The following is a 22492-nucleotide window of genomic DNA, read 5'->3' as shown; positions in this document are numbered from 1 at the left end:
CTTTTACCCCAGTAAGAGTTATTACGATTACTCGATTCCATCCTAATACAGAAAACAGATCTATGTACTTCTTAAAGGAAACTGTAGTTTTATTAATTTTCCAGTACTCCTGCAAATATGTTACTAACAAAATTCAAACCAGAGCAACTACACACAAAAGTTCTGCCGTTTACTTCAAGCGTCATATATAAAGACCAGCCTACGGAGATAGTACACTGCGAAACGTACAGAGGGAAGTTAGGTACAGAACTTTTTTTTAGCTAGAGAATAAAAACACGTTCCACTTTCTGCAAACATAACTGAAAATCTTTTCAAGGCTGGAGATCCAAGTGACATACTGACTTAATCTAAAACTAAAGTCATAGGAATTACGCAGATTTTCAATCACTGCAGCTTCTGTTCTAGTTTAAGTAAGTTCATATTTTTTACACTTGATCTTAGCCAAAAGGCCGAAAGCGATGAGTAAGTTTAAATTTTTTCACAGAAAAAAATAAATTTCAGGCAAATAAAAACAAATTCCAGATAAACATGGTTTGTTTTTTATTTATTTTTTATAATTTTACCTTCATCAAGGCAGGCAAAGTACAGATGCTGTACATAAAAACATACATTACTCACAGCACATCAATTCCTACGGGCAAAGAGACTGCTAAGCACTGCTCCTCTCTGAAGCACATAACCACAGCTAAATGTACAAAGAGCCATCTGCTGGTCCCACGTAGCCAACGCCAATCAGCAGGACGTCTATCAGCGTCCATATTCCCAGGCCGCCGAAGCTGAAGAGCTTGCCAAGGCCTTCCCGCCACTGGCCCAGGTAGAAACGGTCGGCTCCAAACCCGCCGAGGGTGATGCTGCAAGAGCAAACGGGTTATGGGGTGCGAGTCCATCAGTCACCCTCCAGCCACAGCCAGCTATGGCTCAACACTGGCACGAAGTCACACGTGTGAAAGGGCCTCAAATGATCACAATCCTTTGTGAGGACACAATGCCTACTTCCCAAATTCACGACACCAAATAATCACGGGCAAGAAGTCTGTTTAAATGTCAAAGGTAAACAAACAATTTTTAGCTGTGCTGAAATCTAATGGTTCCTCTTTTAAAGAAAAGTAATCCATCTCATTGCTTTTTAGTCTTGAAAATGGCACATGCGGGGGAACAAAGCAGGGAGCTAGTCCAACAGAAAGGACACGAACACGGAGTCAGGAGGTGGGGTCGTGAGGCCGTCCCAGATCAAGTCGTCTGAACTCTATCACTCATCTCCAAAAATGGAGTGTTAAGAACAAATGACTCTTAAGGTTCCTTCAAATTCCAAGATATAACAATATTCAGACAACTTCTCATTGTACTTCTTTTAAGCTTATTAAGGAACATTTCCAAACACATAAAAGAAAGTTGAAGACAACAGTAGCCCCGACCCAGCTCCACCACTGATCAGCATGTGGCCAGTCCTGCTGCGTCCGTAGCCCCCCTGCCCCCATGCCGGAGTACGGGGACGCAAACCCTGGACATTATCCCATTCAGTGAATATTCTGAAAGAAACTATGTTGAGCTCTGAAAAGAAAATGATGCTAACTTTTTAAAAGTCAAGTTGTAAAATGCACCACGGTAACTTAAGATGTGAACAATCAAGGGGGAGGTGGCTGACAGGTGTAAAGGAACGATCTCCATAACTTTTCTGTCTCAAGTTATTTCAAAATAAAAAGGTTATTTAAAAAAAAAAAAAAAAAGTCCATTGTTCATTTTCATTTGAACCACTGCTGACAAAGATGATGGCCAGTTATCAAATCTCATTTTTGTTGTATCGAATTTTCTACCTTGGACTATTCTTTTACTCTCCAGCTGGGGCTTCCCGCCAGGCAGGCTCTGCTCTGTCCCTCCCCAGCCCAAACCCTAAAGCAGTGCTGCTCAACAAGGGGCAACTTAGCAGTCTCTAAAGACATTTTTGCTTATCACACCGTGGAGTGCTACCGGCATCTAGTAAATAGAGTCCAGAGAAGCTGCTAACCGCCCTGCTCGCCCCACAGCAAAGAATTATTTGGCCTGAATTTCAACAGCGACGAAGGTGAGAATCCCCTGACGTGTCACGCTACAGGCCACAGGGTCTCAGTCTCTAGTGCCAAACCTTCAACTGTAGATGCTCCAACTTTTTAATCAGTGAATAATCGGCATCACACCTGCCCTTCCGTCTGGGAGTAAGAATTGGTATTTTTTCCCCCAAACTGTTGAAAAGTTTTAACAAATTCAAGCACATTTTTATGTTAAAATTATAAGTCCATAATTATCTCTGGATGGTGGAATTAGAGGTGATTTTTAATGTTTTATCTCAATTTTTCCTATTTTTAGTATGGAGTATATGTTAGTTTTTATAATAAAGGAGGAAGTTACGAAAAATTAAAACTACAAATCATAAACCTATCTATTTCAAATAGTATATATCATTTTACCGACTCACATACACTCAGGATGGAAAACCCTGACTGGTTCTAATCTATAATAATAACTCAGTAAGGCATCTCTAGGATGTGCAGACATCTTGGGAGAAAAGCAAACATCCTGCCATTAATGTCCACGAAGGTCCTGGTCTGATCATCTAAGTAACTCCCTGCAGCTACGTTTCCTAGGGCCTCCCTAACACATGTGAAAGAATCTAAGTCAAGGAGGAACTTGGCTGAGCTCAATGCATGGAAGATTCCACTGATCCCAATGAATCTGAATGGCATCCTTTACTTACTAGTAGCCAAGCTTACCTCAGGGCCAGAGCAGTAGACCACTTATAACCTCCAGTCCAGTTGCAGTACAGCATCTTTGGAAAAGTGCGGTTACCTTAAAAAAAAAAGGGGGAAAACACTACATAGAAACGGGTATAAAAATATTCTTACACAGAGATTAGTGGCCTTGTAATTTAAAATCTAAAAGTCAGCTCTCTCTACAATAATTAAAGTTTGCTACAGTGACTGGTAAAAAGAAAGCCCTTACCATCTACAAACATACATTTAATGTTTAAATCAGTTAAGTAAGGGTTACAGCTTTAAGTATGTGAAGCTATCAAGACTTAGATGAAGTTTAGGGCAAATAAGACAGTGTGGTCTTATTTATCAAACAGGTAAATCAAGCAACGGGGAAAGGAGAGAGAGCCCAGCCCAGGCATACAGAAACACTTCCTATGGGACGCAGGGCACACACAGATTGGCCTGGAAGAGTCCAGAGACAACTAGCTATCCATGTGGGATAAAAAGTAAACCTGAATCTACTTCACACCATATACCAAAACCAATTCCAGGTGGATTACAGACCTATATGTGAAAGGTCAAACTTCAACTTTTAAAAGAAAATATAGGAAATAAAAGGGCTATGAGTTGTATTAAAAAAAAAGTCAAGCTCTATCCAAAAGATACCCCCAAAAGTGGGGGGGGGGGGGAGTTAAAATCTGGGAAAGGATTTTAGGGACACCAAAAGGTTATTATCCAAAATATGAAAGAATTCCCAGAAATCTTCAAGAAAAAAGACAACATTTATGAATAATAAGTATTGGAGAGCATGTGCATCAAGAACAGTTATGTACCAATGGTGGGAATGTAAACTGTTAAAAGCATTTTGGACAATAATACACGCTAGAGAGTATATTGCTAGACACAGCCCTGCACACGTGCAACCAGTAGGTATGTGCAAAAAATAATAGCACAACCTGTGAGAGCAAAAAACTGTAAATAATCCAAATATATAGAACAGAGAAACTATGATACAATCTTACAGTGGATTATTATACAGAAGTAAAAAAAAATAAGTTAATAAGACACATGGATCATCTTAGAGCCATGTTGAGAGGAAAAGAGGAAGGACAAGACCATAAACAGACTATTATTTTATGTAAGTCTAAAACAGGCACTACTGAATAATGTTATCATCCTTTAACTTATTATTTACATGTGATAGAAGGACACAAAATGTAAAGAAAAGCAAGCGGGATGATAAGAAAATTCATCTACGGGTGGTTAGCTCTCAAGAGAAGCTAAGACAAGCAGGTGCAGGAGAAGCACTCAGCTAGCTGTCATGGCATCTGACTGCTTTAGTCGGTAATTTGGGCAAAACGTTATTACTGTACATTATGCTTTATACCTTACACATTGTTTCTTGGGTTATCATATACTACATTTTAAAAGATAAGAGAATTGCATGGGGTGCGTGGGTGGCTCAGTTGGTTGAGCGACTGCCTTCAGCTCAGGTCATGATCCTGGAGTCCCGGGATCGAGTCCCACATCGGGCTCCCTGCTCAGCGGGGAGTCTGCTTCTCCCTCTGACCCTCCCCGCTCTCATGTGCTCTCTCTCTCTCATTCTCTCTCTCAAATAAATAAATAAAATCTTAAAAAAAAAAAAAGATAAGAGAATTGCAAATTTTCTGGGGGTTTTTTTGTTTTTTTAGTTCACTGAATTTATTTTTTTATCTTTCAGTGGACACACAATGTTACATTAGTTTCAGGTGAACAACACAAGAAGTAATTCAACAACTATATTATGCTATGCCGGCCACAAGCGTAGCTACCATCTGTCATCACTGAGTTTATTAATGGGGCTTGCTGTAACTAGAAAGTGCTAATAAATGTTTCTGATTAAACAATTTAAATTTAGGGCGCCTGGATGGCTCAGTCAGTTAAGCGTCTGACTCTTGGTTTCGGCTCAGGCTGTGATCTCACGGTGGTGGGAATGAGCCCTGCATCGGGCTCCGTGCTCAGTGCAGAGTCTGCTTCAGATTCTTTCTCCTTCCGCCTCTGCCCCTCCCCACTCACTCTCCCCTTCTCTCAAATAAATAAAAATCTTAAAAATAAATAAATAAATAAACGGGCACCTGGGTGGCTCAGTCAGTTAAGCGTCTGCCTTCAGCTCAGGTCATGATCCCAGAGTCCTGGGATCGAGTTCCACACTGGCAGCCTGCTTTTCCCTCTGTCCCTCACCCTGCTCGTGCTCTCTCTCTCTCAAATAAATAAACTCTTTAAATAAATAAATAAATAAATAAATAAATAATTTAAATTTAATTCTCAAACTGCTAATTAAAGTTCCACATGTAAGCTTAAAGAAAAGTATTTTGCTCACGAATTTCCTTGAACTCCAACTCACCCAAGCAATGAATGTGGTCCCTCACGGTGCAGTTGGCAATGTAACGCTGCCTGGGACAGGACACCGTCATGCAGCTGGTGGAATTGGAACACTCATAATCGGTTTCTGGAAGCTGCCAGCAAAACCTGCAAGTCATGTTGATGATGAAGTTCTTTTGGGATTTGAAGTCTTGATCCTGTATGCCAAAGGACAGAGAACGAATCTATCGTAACAGTTTGTTAATATGTCAATAAAAATACAAGGCACAAAACTCCTAAAAGACCTGTGAATAATACTAGCAGAAAGTGGGAGGAAAACAGGTACCAAACCAGTATGTACGCAAAATAAACGTACACAGTATGATCCTTTCGTCATAAAAATATACACCCAAAAATATATGCCTAAGGAAAAAAACCTACATAAATTTACATCAAAATAACAAAGGTTATTCCAGGATGGTAAGATTATTTTACCACTTTCACAGCTAAATTTTTCATAATTGAGCATGGGTACTTTTATAATACATAAAGAAAAAAGGGAAAATGTATTTTATCAAGCCACAGAGTCACAGGGAGCTGGAAGGACAGATGAGTACATCTGTTCAAGGTCACTGAGCTGCAAGTTATGTGCAGGACCCATGGTCCCAAACCCCAGTCTGATGCTCCTAGAAGTACAACACATGGACTGGCTGCTGAGTCTCAAATCCTCCTGAATATCTCCACCTGGGCCCAGGACCTCCGGGCTGTTACTGCTGCTCACACCTCTACTCAGTATAATCAACCAACAGGTCGCCCCAGAAAATCACTCTTAACTTTGAAAGAGCCACATGTTGAGATTCAGCCAAGTGTTCATTGTTGGCGCTAAGCTTTTAAGACTGTAGATTTTTTTCACTTCAATTTAGAAAAACCATTATTTTGTTTTCTCTTGGAAGAGTAGCACTTGTTGTGTGCTGCACCTTTGGAAATTACAGGAAAAAACCGGTAACCTCTCTAGAGAGAACTACTTTTAATCTTTCATTTTTAATTCCTATAATACAGATTTATGTAAGTGCAATTATACTGAAAGCATTTTGTATCCTTTTTTCCCCACTTGACATTATAATGTAATACATAGTTTTCAAAATCATTTTTAAATGGTCAATCATCTCTGGAAGTATAAATTTACTAATTTTTTTGATCAATGCAAAACTGCGGTTTATGAGTAACATCCAAAACTGGGGAAGGCACCATTTGATTTAGGCAGTATCGTCTGAAACATCTGTGTATCTCTAGTAATGCACTGATAATGCACGCTTCTTATCAACTGTTTTTTAAACATCATAGTCGTTTAAATGTGGCGAATGTGGTACAGATTCCCAGGACCAAGGGGGGAAGCTGGTCGGTCCTGTCTAGCCATGAGCAGCCACTGCCCTCCCCAGCAGCAAGCCCTTTGCTTAGTCTCTGGCCTTCCGGGGAATCTATTCTATGCATGAGCGTGTTTATGTCAGATATATTTCTTTTTTTTAATTTAACTTTCCCACTGATATTCACTTTTCACTGAATTCTGTAGCTATCAGTAAGTATCTTGAGAGCTGCCTAGTTCTTTTTAATAGCTGCTATTTATTTCATTTCATAGTGAATCATAAACAGTTCTCTCCTGGACATTAAGCTTGTTTTAAATCTCTGTCCGGGTGAACAACGCAGCTAAGAATATCCTTAGGCATATTTATTTGCATCCACGTACAGTATCTGTAAGATAAATTCCTAGACGTGGAATTGCTGGGACAAAAGATATATACATCTGTAAGATTCACGGATGTGACAATTGCCTACAGGAGGCTGACCAATCTGCCCACCCACTAACAAGACAGTGTCCCTTCTGTCTTCATGTACTCAGAGTGTTACCAAGCTTTTTTATTTCTTTGCCAGCCTGATAGGTTTAAAAATACATCCACTTACATTTCTTTAATTATGAGAAAAATTAAACATTTCTTCATATGTCGAAAGCCCATCTGTATTTCCCTTCCTCTGAGCCATCTACTTATGTCCTCATACCATTTTTCTATAGCACTGTCATGTTTTTCTCATTGGCTTTTAGGAAATCTTTACATATTATAGATATTAGTGCATTAGTTGTCACAGGTGTGAGAAATACTTTTTCCTAGTTTGCCATTGATCCTTTGCCTTTATGCTTTTTAAGGTCATTTTTAGCAGTCGAAGGTATCGATTCTTTCTTTTACGGCTTCTAAGTTTTATTTCATATTTAGAAAAATGTTTCCTACTTTGAGATTATAGCATAACAATCAAGCTTTCTCTGCTTACCTTGTGGCTTCATTTTATTACATTAAATTTCTGATCTTTCTGAATTTATTTTGGACAAGAGAGGGATTCCACTTTTCTCCCCAGAGCAACCCGGGCATCCCAGCACTGACTGAATCCATCTTCTCTCCGGATAAGTACAGACCCCCTCAAAAGCTTATATATAGTAAAAAGATGTTACCTTTCCCTCTGTGAAACAGCTGTCATTACTAAGAGCCCAGAACCCATCGGAAGAAATTACACCTGCTTCAGATACACTAGCAGTCTGATAGCTTCTCCAAGTAACGCAAAACAACATTTCTGACAAGCACACTTCCAGCGGACATCAACTGGAGCAGGAGTGATAGGACATGGCAGGGGATGCAGGGTTTTTACATTTATTTCTGTAAAAGAATCCAGGTGAGATTCCCTTAGCCTGGGAGTTCTTATTCAGCATGTCTGGAGAAGGACTAGAAGAGTTCATTTTTTGGCCAGTAAGTTCAAAATAAGAGGGGGCAGGGAGGCACCTGAGTGCAAGCATGTGCAGATGAGAGAAAATAAGCATCTGCATGCTTACACAGGGATGGTCGTGGATGATTCCTTCCTGAAATGGTAACTTATTTACCAAGAAGGGACCCTACAGATCTTCGTAAAACAAATAAACACACGTGACTTGCCCTGGCTCACCAGGCAACAGTGGTCCCAGGACCCATGTCTGCAGGCAGTCAATTCATGTTTTTACTGCTCTCCACTTTCAAGAACAGACCACACTCTCTTGGGGCAGACTTCCAAGTCCTACACCTGAGGACGGGGCACCTGTGATTTGACAGGACTCAGGGTCACTGGCCAAGGGAGGAGGCAGGTGATGTGAAAGCTCCTGGAGGAGGAGGAGAGAAAAAAGTCCCGCCCAGGACACATCTCAGCCAGGGCCTGAGCACGGCACCAGGCACCATGACCAAGGAGTTCAGAAACTTCCCTTAAGCTTTGTAACTTCTCTCTACACCTTTGTTATTTTTCCTATCTTCTGCTATTTCCTACTAAATGAAACAGTTTATTTTGGAAACATCTAAAGAAGGAAGAAACCGAGTATCCTGTCTCACCCAGTAACCAGTGCTTGGAGTGAACATCAAAGCCTCCGAGGCAAACCACAAAGGAGGCTAATTCTGGAAGAGTTCCCCCATTTTTCACGAAGTACCTACTATCTGTCAGACCTATGAGATAACATTTTTTATTTTTACATTGGAGTACAGCTGACACACAATGTTATGTTAGTTTCAGGTGGAGAGAACATTTTTCAAAGCCTTCAAATTAGTAAGTTTCACCATTAGGTAATTAGGGAGAATACTGTATTTAAGATTCAGCAACAAAGACTAATAATTCAAGGGCAGTCATGAACACTATCTGGCACCTACGCTCAATTTTCCGGTGTGCTGATACAAGATATAAAACGGCAATACTTAAGTTTATGAAAACTAAACTGAGACACTGAGAGCACAAAATCTTTTTTTTTTTTTTTTTTAAAGATTTTATTTATTTATTTGACAGAGAGAGAGGCAGCGAGAGAGGGAACACAAGCAAGGGGAGTGTGAGAGGGAGAAGCAGGCTTCCCGCGGAGCAGGGAGCCCGATGCGGGGCTCGATCCCAGGACCCCGGGATCATGACCTGAGCTGAAGGCAGACGCTTAAGGACTGAGCCACCCAGGCGCCCCGAGAGCACAAAATCTTATTTCCTCTTTGAAGAGAAGCCTTCCTTGCTCCCTCTCTGATACTAGACTTCATCAAGAAAATTACAGAAAGAGTGCAGGGGTGTAAGAAACTTTCCAGTCTAGCCCTCCACAGACCAAGTTCCAAAGATTGAAGGGGGAAGGTACCCTGTTCAAGTGACAGAAATGCTAGGACTGCCAAGTCAAAAGAGATCTGCAAGAGAGGACATGGTATGGAATCTGTTTCTTCCTGTTCAACCATTTCCCAAAAGTAGGGTTCCACAGAAACACTTTAGAAAAAGCTGTTCTGGGCCCATCTGCTCATTTCCCTCATTTGACAAGAGACAGATTAATAAGCCACACAGCTAGTTACGGCAGGGCCAAGAGTAAAACACTACTTCATTATTCGTTTCTACTCTTCCTCTCACCCAGAGAGTGGCCCCAAACAAGGGAGTGTGCAATAATTTTAACCTGGTCCACTTGTTAAAAAATGCAGATACCTGAGTCTCCCTGCCCTGTTCACGTTTAGCAGGCCAGGGGCTGGCTCCAGAAGTGATTCTAATGGCAGCCAGAGTCAAGCAGCTTGGAAGCAGGTATCCCTAGAGCACTCTATGGAACACCCAACTATGAAAGCCTTCCTAGGCCTCTTCCTGTCTGTCAAAATATCAGGAGATGGGATATAGGTGTGATGACTGTAATAGGGTCATTTCTAATAGGCAACAGTGCACGTGAGCCTTTTCTATTTCTGACTTTCTCTAAGGAGTCTGATAGTTGCTCCAATTTCGTTTGTCAAGAAACTGCCATCTGAACCCTGGCAACCAAACCTCCCTTGGAAAGGAAAGTTTCAGTCTTCTGATCACAGTCTTTGTTCCTAAAATATGACTTGCGGAATGCAGAGCGCTTTCTTTCAGGATTTCCCCCACAGTCAAGTCTAAACTGTACTTAGAACTTGAGGTTTACAGTCAGTTCATTTAAAATTAGTAAGTTGCAGTACTTACAACACAGGTGACGGAAGGTTTGACCGTGCAGTCAAAGGTGACAGGCTTGCCATAGACACAGGAGAAGTTTGTCTTGCATTCTACACAGTCTGCAGGAAGTCTGCTACACAAACCATTACTTGGACACTTCATCACATAAGGTGGGATATCAGTACTTTCTGTGAAAATTAAGAGGGATGCTTATTCTAATATTGATCAGCATCACAGGAGAAAACAATTTCCTGAGGGTAAGGGACACGATTGCCAGCGATGAAATGCTGCACTGGAATGGAAAATGACAGGGCTGGAATCAGAGACACCTGCAATTAAAGCAAGGTTCTGCCACCAAGCTGTGTGACCTGGTCCAAGAGTTCAACAGCTAAGTAAAAAGAATTTAATTACTGCCCCCCAAATGAGCATGAAAATCAAAGGTACTTATGTACATACAACGTATACACAAAGCTAGGTGTAAGTTTGGGCCTCAAAAAAATCTACTCTGTAACAAGATGAAAAATTAAGGCTTAGAGAGGGTAAGATTTGTTCATGATCACAGAGTGACAAAACTGGAACCACGACCCAAATCTCTGTTTCTAATCCAATATTCTTTTCATCTGAATTCATTGATTTGGTAATTACAACACTGACCCTCCAACTGTATCAATCAGTACAATAGGGTACCAACTGTAGAAAATGTTCTCTGTCATTATTCCACACTGGTACTTCAAAAAGCCATAATTTGCTAGTACCACTTACAGTTTTATACTACCCAAGTTCAACATAGTTCTCCATATTAATAGCTTGTTTGGTGGGTTATAATTTTTTTCCCAGCCAACCTTCCCAGGAGTACAATATATTTTTATCAATTAAGAGAGGCTCATTTGCAAGTATACTTGGGGGAGGAAGAGACGCTTTCAATAACATCCAAAAGAATAAAAAATTCTTGTGCTTTCTCTATAATTTGTGTTTTAAATTCAAGTATGCTCCTGTCTTGTAGTAGTCTTAACATCCAAATAACAATCAGTAAAATACCTCTGCCAGTTTCAATTCATTGAAATAATGGAACTTTAAAGGGATGAACTATAGAGACAAGGGTTCTGTTTAGCAAAACACACTAAGACTCATTTAAAACTGATCCTACTTAAAGTCACTGGATTACGTAATCAATTCTACTTTTCTTTTATTCTGATTACTCTTGTGGCTGGAAGTTGGACACTTAGAAATCACAAAGCCAAAATGATTTTAGAGGGCCAGGCTAACTTCACCACCTTAAAGATGAGGAAAGTGATGCTGAAGGGGTGAATAATTTGCTCAAGCTCCCAGTAGCTCAACCAGACCTACTGTCCAAGTCTTAATCTGTCTGTGATCCTTCCATTTCACACAGCGCTGGGAGGAGCCTCTAATGTCCAACATCAGGAATGGGGCTTAAGAAGAAAAAGAAAATTTCTGAAGGGAAAGAAGCACTGGTTGAAGGTGATCTTGATGAACGAGGCGGAAAAATAATAAAGAGACAGAAATGAGGAATGTGGAACTGGAAAAAGAGATGAGGCTGGAATTGGTACTGCAATATCAAGACAGTCTACAGAAAAACATCTGTGTATCCGTCTTTAGTTCACATAACCTAAAATACAATAAAAATTTCAAAAAAAATTGTAAAGTTATTTTATCTTAAAAAAGGAAGAAAGAAACCACTAGATATAAATATACACATTTACTAGAATAGAAAATGTCTAGTACCTGCTGCCCTGGGAACTACTGTGAAAGTACGTGTTGGGCCCGGATCCTTTATTGACTGAGCCAGCGGCTGCGACTGCTCTAAATTTAAGGATCCTACAATTAGAGAAACATGTTATCCTGGGATATGAAAACCTTGGTTTGTGTGGTTAAGACGCAAGGTCCACACCAGGCCAATAAATGCGCATGAAAACATCACAGCTTGACTGCCCAGAAAACTAAACAAAGAAACGCCAATGGGGTCGACACCAATGTGGATCGATAGGCAACTAGGGAACAAAGCGTGGTCTCGGGTTCCAGGTCCGCTTCCCCGGCCGAGACCCCAACCCTCGGTCACCCGCTCCAGGGCTCATCAGCCGCGCTCGGAGCCTCTGGGGTTCTTGAGAGGAGGGGCGGCCGCGGAGCGGGCGGTCAGGAACCCCCAGACCCGGCTGCAGAGACCTGCTGCCCCGCGCCCGGCACTCAGCCTCCGCCCTCCGCCCGCGGGCCTAGCGCGGACGCTTCCCGCAGCTCCCGGGGGCCTCGCTACCGCTCAGCCCGACCCCGCGTGGACCCCGGCCTTTAACTCACCCCCGCCAGACAAGACATAGAACTGGAAGAGGAAGAGCAACACCCGGCAGAGGCGGCGCAGGGTCCGCAGCGGGACCGCCGCAGCCGCCATGTCGCCGGCGCGCGCACCTCCGGCCCGCGAGGCGGGACTAGGCAGAGGGGCGGGGCGCCGGCGCGCGCCGTAGGGGCGTGTGCAGGCGCGTCCCCGGGGAGCCCAGGGCGCAGGCGCGGGCCGGCTCCGCGTGGGTTCTGCAGAACCGCGCGGGCCGCCCTCCCCGTTGCTGGGGTGGACGTGGGGTGGCCGCGACCTGTGAGGTTGTTTGGTTTCCCAGGTTTCCCCACGGACGAGGCGCTCACTTCTCCTTCCATGGCTAGCGACCGGGAAGGGTCACCGGGACCGAAATTCACACCTGAAGTGGCTGCAATCAGAGGCGGGCAGGTTGGGGAAGTTGGCCATCATCTCTATGTGGATGGACATGTATGTTTAGAGGTTAAAAACTGCTCGGTACTCTGCGAAGGTGTTGATGACGTATTTGATTGCATACCGAAAAGGTACTTATTTGCAAATGAAGAAACTGTGGCACAAACCCAGTAGGGGAAGTGACACCCCACGCCAAGGTGTGACAGGCAGCCTCAAAGGACGCCACCCTTTCCTGCGTTGCTGATCTGATCAGTGCCCAGCTAGCATCTCTGTGTGGTCAGCTTTGGGTTCACCTTTAGCCAACTCTTTAAAGACACTCCAGAAAGTTCCTTTGAGATTGGGAGAGGGCAGTAAATATACCTGGCAAGTATTCAGGTCCAGAAGTACTGGGACAAGAACCCTGGGATGTGAAAGGGGGGTCCAAAGCATGGGCCCCTCCCTGGAGAAGGCCAGCCTTGGGGAGGGGAGCTGAACCCCTGGGCCTCTGGCTCCCTGTGTGCTCAGATGGCAGACTGCACCTATTTTTGTCTCAGCATACTTTCTCCTGTGTTGTTGACGTGCGTTCCTCCTTCCCACCCACCTGCCACAAGATTCTTTTGGGGGCCTTCTGACTCCCCACTCCTTCACTAGCAGTTCTGATAAATGAAAAGAATATACCGAATGGTGTCTGGCACACAATAAGACCTCAATAAATATTACCTTAAAAATTACATCACACAATTTGCACCTCTTAGTACTATACAGGTCTGATACATAATACAGTTTTGTTTACTAACTGTTCAGGATGCTAAATAATAAAGATGTTGAGAAGAGAGAGCATGTCTTAAATTTATTTTGAATTCCACAGCATCTAGCCATATAACACCCAATAAATACTTCTTGATTGGTAGCTAAATTCTCTACTGGCATAAAGCTGTTTCAATTCGGTTCTGAGCAGTAAGGCGTTCCTCTCAGTTAAAATCAGAAATCCATTTGAATTGTGAAACTGAATAAAGGGAACCTCATTTAAGATGGAGCCAGGAGGCCAGAAGGGGGAGCTCTCATGCCCTACCACTCCTAATGGACTACAGAATTGTACTCCAAGAGGCGCACCTTGCATTCCCAACAGGAAGAACCTCTACTTTATTACCCCAGCAAAAAGAAGAAAGATTTTCTCTTTGCCTGGGGACGGTCCAGCCAACGAGAAACTGTCACAACCCAGCCAATGAAAAGCTGCTACACTTCAACTCCCAGTTTACTCCAGTGTCCTTTTTGTTTATAACAGCCCTTCCAAACTCCCTCCTGCCCCCTTTATAAAAAAGCAGCCCCCTCTCCTTTGTTCTCCAGACTTGTCTATGGTTTTGTGATAGCTTACATGTCTCAAATTAAAATTATCTGCTATTCCCAAATGAATCCATTTTGGCTGGTAAAATAATGGACAGTTTTATTTTTAAGGTTAACAGAGTCTGTAAATCAGTAGAATGTCATCTCATGAAAAAAGTAATTTAACTCTAGGGGAGCAGCTTACTGTGGTATAAGCCCATAGCTGAAATACTGGAAACACTGTGTGTTGTCTTTTATTTAGGAATTTATTTTTATTTTTTTATTTTTTTAAGGATTTTATTTATTTATTTGAGACAGAGAGAATGAGAGAGAGAGAGCACATGAGAGGGGGGAGGGTCAGAGGGAGAAGCAGGCTCCTTGCTGAGCAGGGAGCCCGATGAGGGACTCGATCCAGGGACTCCAGGATCATGACCTGAGCCGAAGGCAGTCGCTTAACGAACTGAGCCACCCAGGCGCCCTAGGAATTTATTTTTTCTACAGATGAACAGTTGTCAATTAGAAGCATTAAAACAGCAACTCTTAACCTACACCGCAAACAACAGTAGATTCCACAATACTGTATTTGAGGTTCTGAGTCCTTTGTCAATAATCCAGTATTTAGTACTAGTCGCTTCTTTTGTGGCTGTTGGTTAATTAAAACAAATTAAGTGACGATTCAAATTTTGGAGATAACGTTTCAGTGTGAACTTTAGTAAAACAATCATAAAAATACCTGAGATGTATTGTCCTAGAAAATAAGATTTTCCCTTATATTTAAACAAGCTTTGCAGATTTTAATCTGAAGTCTATCTTTTGAAAACCACAATCTCAGCAATAACCTCTCCAAATCTTCATATCCTAGTATTTCCCTCTTTCAATAAATAACATTTCCCACTTAAGTCTTTCAAGGCATTTGGGAAATTAAAAATCTCCCAAGCTTGTCCTCGTATTCTCTTCAGACACATTAATGAACTAAACTTTTTATATCAGCTAATTATTGTCTCCTTTCTCACTGTGCCCATCAGTGAGTCAAAAGTTCTTAGAAGTACTAGCGATAAAGAAAAATGCATTTTTAGGGGTCAAAACAAGGTTACATAGAAGCAAGTACAAGGAAGAACTTCAAAAGTCTTCCTCAGCATTTAGTGTACGTGATTTCTTGAGATTCTTCAACTTATCAATGGCAGAAGTTACAGAAATCTCTCCATGAATTTTGTTGTCTCTTGTTCGAACATTTACAGCATTATTTGTCTTTTCCTTTTCTCCAACCACTGTGGAAAAGAAAGGGTAATAAACATATCTTAAATAAGTGATTTACTAAATATTAAGTCAATAGTCATATGACACATGTCTTGAGTTCTTCTTCAGTATTAATCACTAATTATTAATCTAATGACCATGAAGTCAGCCTCTGACAGTAAATTTCTTGAGAGAAGGAATGACTTCTAATCCCCTCTTCCTTATTGTCCACTTGCACAAACACATATTGTAGTCTTGGGGCACAAACTGGAGCAGGGAGAAAGGTCTCCCTGACTGCATATGCCATATGGCATATGGGTATGACAGACCCCCTGACTCCATATGGCAATATGGGTAGGCACCAGACCCATGCCCAACCAGACAATCAAAATTTTCTGGAAAGTAGGTAGAAAGTTTCTCTCTAGTGCCCCTTAGTGTGGGATGATGCAGCAATCTGCAGGCTTGTTTCTTGCCATGTGGAAGGAAGAAATTGGTCACCAGGTAAGGGGAATAAAGTAGATATTCAAGAGAAGCACAAAGAACCAGAGCAAAGTAGGAGCTAGAAATGAGGAGAAACAGTCCTGATAAGGGTTGAGCAGCTTGCTCCAGTTACTCTTCTAATACTCGTCTAATTTAATTCTACCTTCCATGTCAGGAGATACTCCATTACCCTTCCAATAAATTCCATCTTTGTCTAAGTCAATGTGAGAGTTCTGTCACCAGAAGGAGCCTGATTGAAACATCACACTATCTACTACACAGTCAAATACTTTCTATGACAAATTGCGGATAGGACAACCCTATGCATATTTATTTTACCTCCTACAGAAACATTCAACTTACTGGAGATAACAATATCATGCCTGGAGGCATCCAGGATCAGCTTCTCTTGATTTCTGAATCATTTTAAAGTCAAACTTTTAGATACCGCATCCAAGTACTCATATGTCTTAAGGACACTTTGTCACTTAAATTCTTTTCTTCTGATCACCTTAAATTCGGCATCTTTCCCACTGATTAATTTAATCCCAAAAATTAATAATAAATCAGAAAAGCAAGGGAGAATATTTGAGGCCTGTCACATGACTGAAACATAAACAGCATAATTCTACTGATGAAATCATTTTCACATTTTTTTCCTTGTTGGCTTGAGATATTAACTACTGCTAGTGATACTATCCCACAGGATTCACGTGAGGTTTTATAACTCTTATTCCAGCAAATAACAAAGAGTATTTAAGAACAACTAACCAGGAACACCATGGACTGTTCTTTGTGTACAGGTAATAAACTGTCATAATCACATAGTTATACCATATTCATGTAGTTACACCATTCACCACTCACATAGTTATACCATACTCATGTAGTTTATACTATATTCAGATAGACCAGTTTTTGGAATTAAAGTGAAAAAAAAACACAAGCATTTGAGAAAATATAAACTTAAGTTACCCAAAATAAAATTATACTGAGCCAGCTGCGCATTTCGTATTTTCTTATTTAATGTACAGCTATGATCTAAGTCAACGTCGGCCATGAACCCTTCTTCAAAAAATGCACTGGACACCTACAAGAAAATAAAACACTTTCATTATGACGATATTTATGGTAGCCAGCCTCTGAGATGACCCATAGGGTATTCACACCTTGTGTCGTCTCTGCCACATTGTACCAAGTGGCTCTATGTAACCACAGAGAAGGGCAGAAGTGATGGCATGTCACTTCTGAGATGAAGCTAGAAGACTATGGCTTCCACATCTTTAACATCACTCCCTCTGGGGAAACCAGCTGCCACGTTGGGAGGGATATTCAGGGAACCTCTGAAAAAGCACCCGGGGTGCAGAACTGAGGCCTCCAACAACGAGGTGAGTGAGCCCGCGGAAGGCAGCCCTGGCCAGCGGCACAACCAGAGGCTCCTGAGGGGCCCTGAGCCAGCAGCGCCCAGCCTCGCTGCTCCCAGATTCTGACTTGCAGAAACTGTGACATAATAAATGCTTGTGGTCCCAGGTTGTTGAGTTTTGGAGTTATCTGTTATACAGCAATAGACAAGTATTCTTCCTTAATAGAGCCATGTGGAAAAGAATAACTTAAGTATGAGATGTTTTAAAATCCCCATTTCTCAAAAACATTAAGAAATAAAATAGTCCTGATCCAGCTACACAGACGTGACTCAGATGTTACTCTCAATTACTGAAAATGTGGGTTGCTAAAGTAATGTATTAGTTATGCAATATTTTAAGGCACAAATAACATTCCAAGTCAATAACCTTCACAGATGACATGCCGAGATTATTATGTACTTTTCTATCTCTGATTTTACCTGAAGTGCGTATTTTTCACAAGTTGGCCCCACAGGGATGACCATTATCTGACGAGGAGAGAGCCAGAAAGGCCTGAAAAATATATAAAATATGTATTTTCAAAATCTAATGATGATTATGTATTATGTGATTTAAAACATAGCCAAAGATTTTTTTAAAGTAAGACTTCACAAGACAGCAGATTCAGCAGAGTGGTGTGGAAGTAAACCAAACCACATTGAGAGCTAAAAAGCAACAGGGTAGACAAAAGGGGAAGCTGGGAATTATGGGAGGAAAGGGAGAGAAGAACAGGTCAGCCACTGGGTCACACCACAGGGCAAGTGCATTCCTGGGTATTTACCCCAGAGAAAGGAAAACATGTTCACACAGAAACCTTCCCACTAATGTTCATAGCAGCTTTATTTATAACAGCCCCAAACTGGAAACACTCCAAATGTCCTTCAATGGATGAATGATCAAACTGGTGCATCCACACCATGGAACACTATCAGCAATAAAAGGGGACCGACCACTGAGACTTGAAACGAGTTGGATGGATCTCAGTGGAATTCCACCGAGTGATTAAAGCCAATCCCACACAGTTGCACACCGTGTGATTCCATTTATGTAACATTCTTGAAATGACAAAATTATGGAGATGGAGAACAGATGAGTGGCTGTCAGAGGAGGATGATGGGGGTGGGGTAGGAGATGTGTGACAATAAAATGGTAGCACGAGGAGTCCTCATAAGTAACAGAACTGTCCTCTATCTTAACTGATGGTGGGTACACAGGTGCTCAAATTTTATAGAACTCAACACACACATACACACAAGTGCATGTGAACTGGTGAGACCTAAATAAGGTTGGTGGATTGTATTAAAAATTTTCCGGTCATGATATTGTATAGAGTTCTGTAAGATGCTGCCATTGAGGAAAACTGAGTAAAGGGTATGCTGGACCTTTATCCATGATTTCTTACCACTACATGTGAATCTACAATTATCTCAAAATGAAATTTAAAAAAAAAAGATGGGAAGTTGGGTATAAGCAATGTTTAATGCGGGAAATATTTCTTCATCAGTACTTTGTCTGAAGGTGAAAGGAGATGCCGTGGGCACTACCTGGCGGCACCTTATGAACACTTAGAAATTTAGTCTTAAATTACAAAAGCAAAATAACACATATGATAAAAGTAATAATACGTATAATAAAACACGGGAATACAGTGGATAAAGTGAAAAGTAAGCATTTCCTTTTGAGTTCTGTCTTCACCCCATCCCCAGGGGAGCCACATTTTAACAATTTCTATTTTGAGCTCTTGGAGAGGTGTCCACCACAACTCTGGCAGGCGTCTGAACTCTGGATAAATGGATTGCACAGCCTGTGCCCTAAGTCTGCATGGTGAGGGACAGCCCATTGAGTGCACAGCACCATCTCCTGTCTCCCACTCCATCTCCTGATTCCACTAGTTCTTTTTAGTTTTTCTAGCACATTCACTGCCACCACTCTCGGGCGAGACACCACCATCTCTTACCTACATTAAACTATTTAAAACAGGATCAACCAGAAAGAAATGTCAACGTGTTAACTCATACTTACGTAGCATGCATGTTCTTTTGGTTTATCTGTAACTTTAACAGCTTGGACAACCCATGATACCTAAGTACATTTCTCTAAGATCACAAATCAAACTTCAGGGATGTACACAGACTCTAGCTACCCAGAACCTCTTAGAGACCCTCTGCTTGGGGAATTTCCCACCTTGTAGTGCCTGCTGAGAAATTTGCTTTCCCCAGCTGCCCTAGACATGTTCGAGTCCAGGCACGTGATCTGGCATGTACAAGCATGGTGCACGGATTTGGGACAGAGTAGCACCTGGGGGGAGGTACTACATGGAATCAATTCTGGCAGGGGTGGTGTGGAGACATAGAGCTCTGGGGGAGACCTGTGGGTCAACAATGGGAGCGCCCCAGGGTCAACAATGGGAGCTGCAGGGACTGTGCCCATCGACAGCAGCACAGAACTAAATGACAACTAAACTGTGTGAGCAGATCTCAGTCAATTTCTTCAAAATGAGATGGGAGACAAAGATGTCACACATGGTTGCTGGGCTGCAGCATTTCCACCTCCACTGGATGCACCATCACAAGATGGATCATCTGCCACCTGGTGCCTTGACTGCCAGTAAGGCCAGTTGCTTCTGGGGGCACAGTAATACTAGCAAATCCCACCATGTCAGCTCAGCACCTTCCTTCTTTTGCTAAAAAAAAAAAAAAAAAAAAAAAAATTACTTCCATGGTCAGAAGCATTATCGTGTTTCTGACCATTGAAGCCCAGTAAGTATTTACATGGTGCTGTTGACAGATGCATGGGAGGAAGGAAGAGCTAAGCAAATTCCAGAACTGATATCTTCTCCAGTGAGGACAAGTCACTGGCCCTTGCGTGATGAGAAGGACCCAGAAAGCTGACTGTTCCCCAGGATTATGGTTCCACAGGAGGGACCAGGACTGAACCCTACTGATGGCAGATTGAGGCCTCAGAAGAGGCATTGCCAGAAGGAACGTGGGGAGGCCCATGTTGTTGAGCCCGTATCCCCGAGTGGCCACTTTGTTCGTGAACCACGGAGCAGCCACTGGGGGAAGAATGAAGCTGATGGTAACCACAGAATGGGTCCTCCTGTATTTGAATCTTTAAAAACACCCAACAGTGAGGGTTTGGGGTGGGTGACATCACCGTCATGGCCCATTCTGAGTGATGATCCATGTTCCTCCCCCTCATATCTACTTGTCATCTATTTCCAATCTAATTACTTCTAGGTCTCTGACCTTGTGGCCAAAGCAGTCACCAGAGCCCAGGCATGGCTGTAACTCCATATGTCTGGCCATTTTTCCTTCCAAGGAAAGAGGACTATGAGATGTACTCAAATTCCTGCACTCGGGGGCATTTCCCTTCCACACTTCTCCCCATTAGGTTTGTGCCAAAGTATTTTTCAGAGCCATTTGTGAACCAGGTTTACGTGTTTTTCACCCCATGTTGATTGGGCACCCCCAGAAGGTGAACAACAAGGGTTGAAGGAGGGATGGCCATTCAGCAAGGGGTTGAACTGTACTCCCAGGGTCACCAGACGCAACCAGATCTTTAAAGGACTTGAAATAGGTGAAAAGATAACTCTTCAATTCTACTGCATTCCCCAAAAGGTAAATGATACAGTTTTAGGTTGTGCTGCTTTGTCTTCTTTGTTTTGGTGTCCTGACATGGCAGATTCAATAAGAATTAATTACTTGCTATTTGGATACTTGCTAGTTATAAGGCAAGAGCCACCAATTTTTTCGCAGTAATCCTATCTTGTTCAAAATGTTCAAAATGATAGACATACAGCTTTTCTTTTCCATATCACTTACCATTTCCCCCCATAGTTTTCTGAGAGGATGGCTATCATTCGTTCCACTGACCCCAAAATGGCTCGATGGATGATCACAGGGTTCCTCTTATCGTCTCCATCCTTACTAAAAAATGAAAATTATAGATTTATGTATTCTCTTAAGATTCAATAATAACTATCTTCTTGCCTTCTATTTAAAAGTTATTTTCCTGAACTAGGAAAAACAACAGATTCCTTATAAATCATCTTTAAGCATATAATGTGCTATGTATTAGAAATAATAATACAAACCAAGGGAAAATGAAATATGTAGGAAAAAGCCAGGTAATATTAGGACACTATTTCTACTATAAGTCTACTGATTATCTTTGATTCTAAACTATTGGCTGTGATCAGTTTACTAATATTGATGGGCAATCTTGCAAATTATAATTTTTAAAAAATTAACTTTATTTTGAACTATGGCTTACTTCACCAGTACTATGTTGAACAATTGTCAGACACTGAAGAAATAAAGAAAATGGATTTGTTTCTAAATTCTCATTTTCTCAGGGCACCTGAGTGGTGTAGTCGGTTGAGGGACTGACTCTTGGTTTCGGCTCAGTTGATGATCTCGGGGTGTTGGGATGGAGCCCCAGGTCAGGTACTGTACTCAGCGGGGAGCCTGCTTGAGATTCTCTCTCTCCCTGTCCTTCTGCTCCCCCCACCCCCACACTCTCTCTGTCTCTAAAATAAGTAAATCTTCAAAAATAGATTTTAAATTCTCATTTTCTCATAAACACTAAAGATGAATCATGGGATGAATTGTTTTGTGAGTTATAAAGATAGAAAATGAAATTTTAAAAAAAACTTGTACTGCTGTAATTAGTTAAGCTGAATGTCATTTTACATGTTTAATGATTGCTTATATTTCTAATTTTTCTTCAATTGCCTACTGTGCCTCTTGTCCATTGTCTATTGGGAATGCGGGAGTAATTAAATTTTTTTTTAAGATTTTATTTATTTATTTGAGACAGAGTGAGAGAGAGAAAGAGCACAAGAAGGGGGAGCGGGAGAGGGAGAAGCAGACTCCCTGCTGAGCAGGGAGCCCGATGCGGGACTCGATCCTGGGACTCCAGGATCATGACCTGAGCTGAAGGCAGTCGCTTAACCAACTGAGCCACCCAGGCGCCCGAGTAATTAATTTTTATACATATATGTGAAAAAGTGTCTATATATAGTATACACATACACACACACACACACACACACACATATATATATATACAGTAAACAAATATATGAAGACATATTAAGGAAATTAACTCCTTTTCTAATGTGGGAAATTGAAAATACTTCTTCCAAGCACATTTATTTACTTGTCCTTTGCCTGTTTTGGTACTATCTTTTCTATCATAAGTTTTTAATTTTGGACAAGTCAAGGCTGTCTTTCTCTCTCTCTCTTTTTAAATTTTTATTTATTTATGAGAGAGAGAGAAAGACAGCAAGAGAGAGCATGAGCAGAGGGGAGGGACACAGG

General features: G+C 41.7%; 2 protein-coding genes across 3 annotated transcripts in view; both read right to left on the bottom strand.

Moving 5' to 3' along the window:
* Positions 1-523: 523 nt before the first annotated feature.
* TM2D3 (TM2 domain containing 3) lies at positions 524-12466 on the bottom strand. 2 transcript variants are annotated; one of them, XM_035023994.1, is made up of 6 exons: positions 12348-12466; positions 11781-11873; positions 10068-10225; positions 5113-5287; positions 2748-2823; positions 524-851 (listed from the first exon to the last, which is right to left on the bottom strand). In XM_035023994.1, exons 1-6 carry the CDS (start codon positions 12436-12438, stop codon positions 686-688), a joined length of 759 nt encoding a protein of 252 aa, XP_034879885.1. In that variant the 5' UTR covers positions 12439-12466; the 3' UTR covers positions 524-685. The 2 variants fall into 2 exon arrangements, with proteins under 2 accessions (XP_034879885.1, XP_034879886.1); XM_035023995.1 differs by lacking the exon at positions 11781-11873.
* A 2085-nt stretch (positions 12467-14551) lies between these two features.
* TARS3 (threonyl-tRNA synthetase 3) overlaps positions 14552-22492 on the bottom strand; it is a 75683-nt gene continuing 67742 nt past the window's right edge. Inside the window, exons 15-18 of the mRNA XM_035024322.1 lie at positions 20993-21110; positions 17609-17681; positions 16741-16855; positions 14552-15317 (exon numbers count right to left, since the gene is read on the bottom strand). Coding sequence (XP_034880213.1) covers positions 15169-15317; positions 16741-16855; positions 17609-17681; positions 20993-21110 — 455 coding nt within the window. The 3' untranslated portion in view covers positions 14552-15168. The remainder of the gene's footprint in view (positions 15318-16740; positions 16856-17608; positions 17682-20992; positions 21111-22492) is intronic.

This window comes from Mirounga leonina, unplaced genomic scaffold (genome assembly GCF_011800145.1).
Source record: "Mirounga leonina isolate KUSES-001 unplaced genomic scaffold, KU_Mleo_1.0 Mir_178, whole genome shotgun sequence".
Classification (NCBI taxonomy): Eukaryota; Metazoa; Chordata; class Mammalia; order Carnivora; family Phocidae; genus Mirounga; species Mirounga leonina.
Note: the sequence above shows the minus strand (reverse complement) of the source record. Positions and strands in the feature narration are given on the sequence as shown.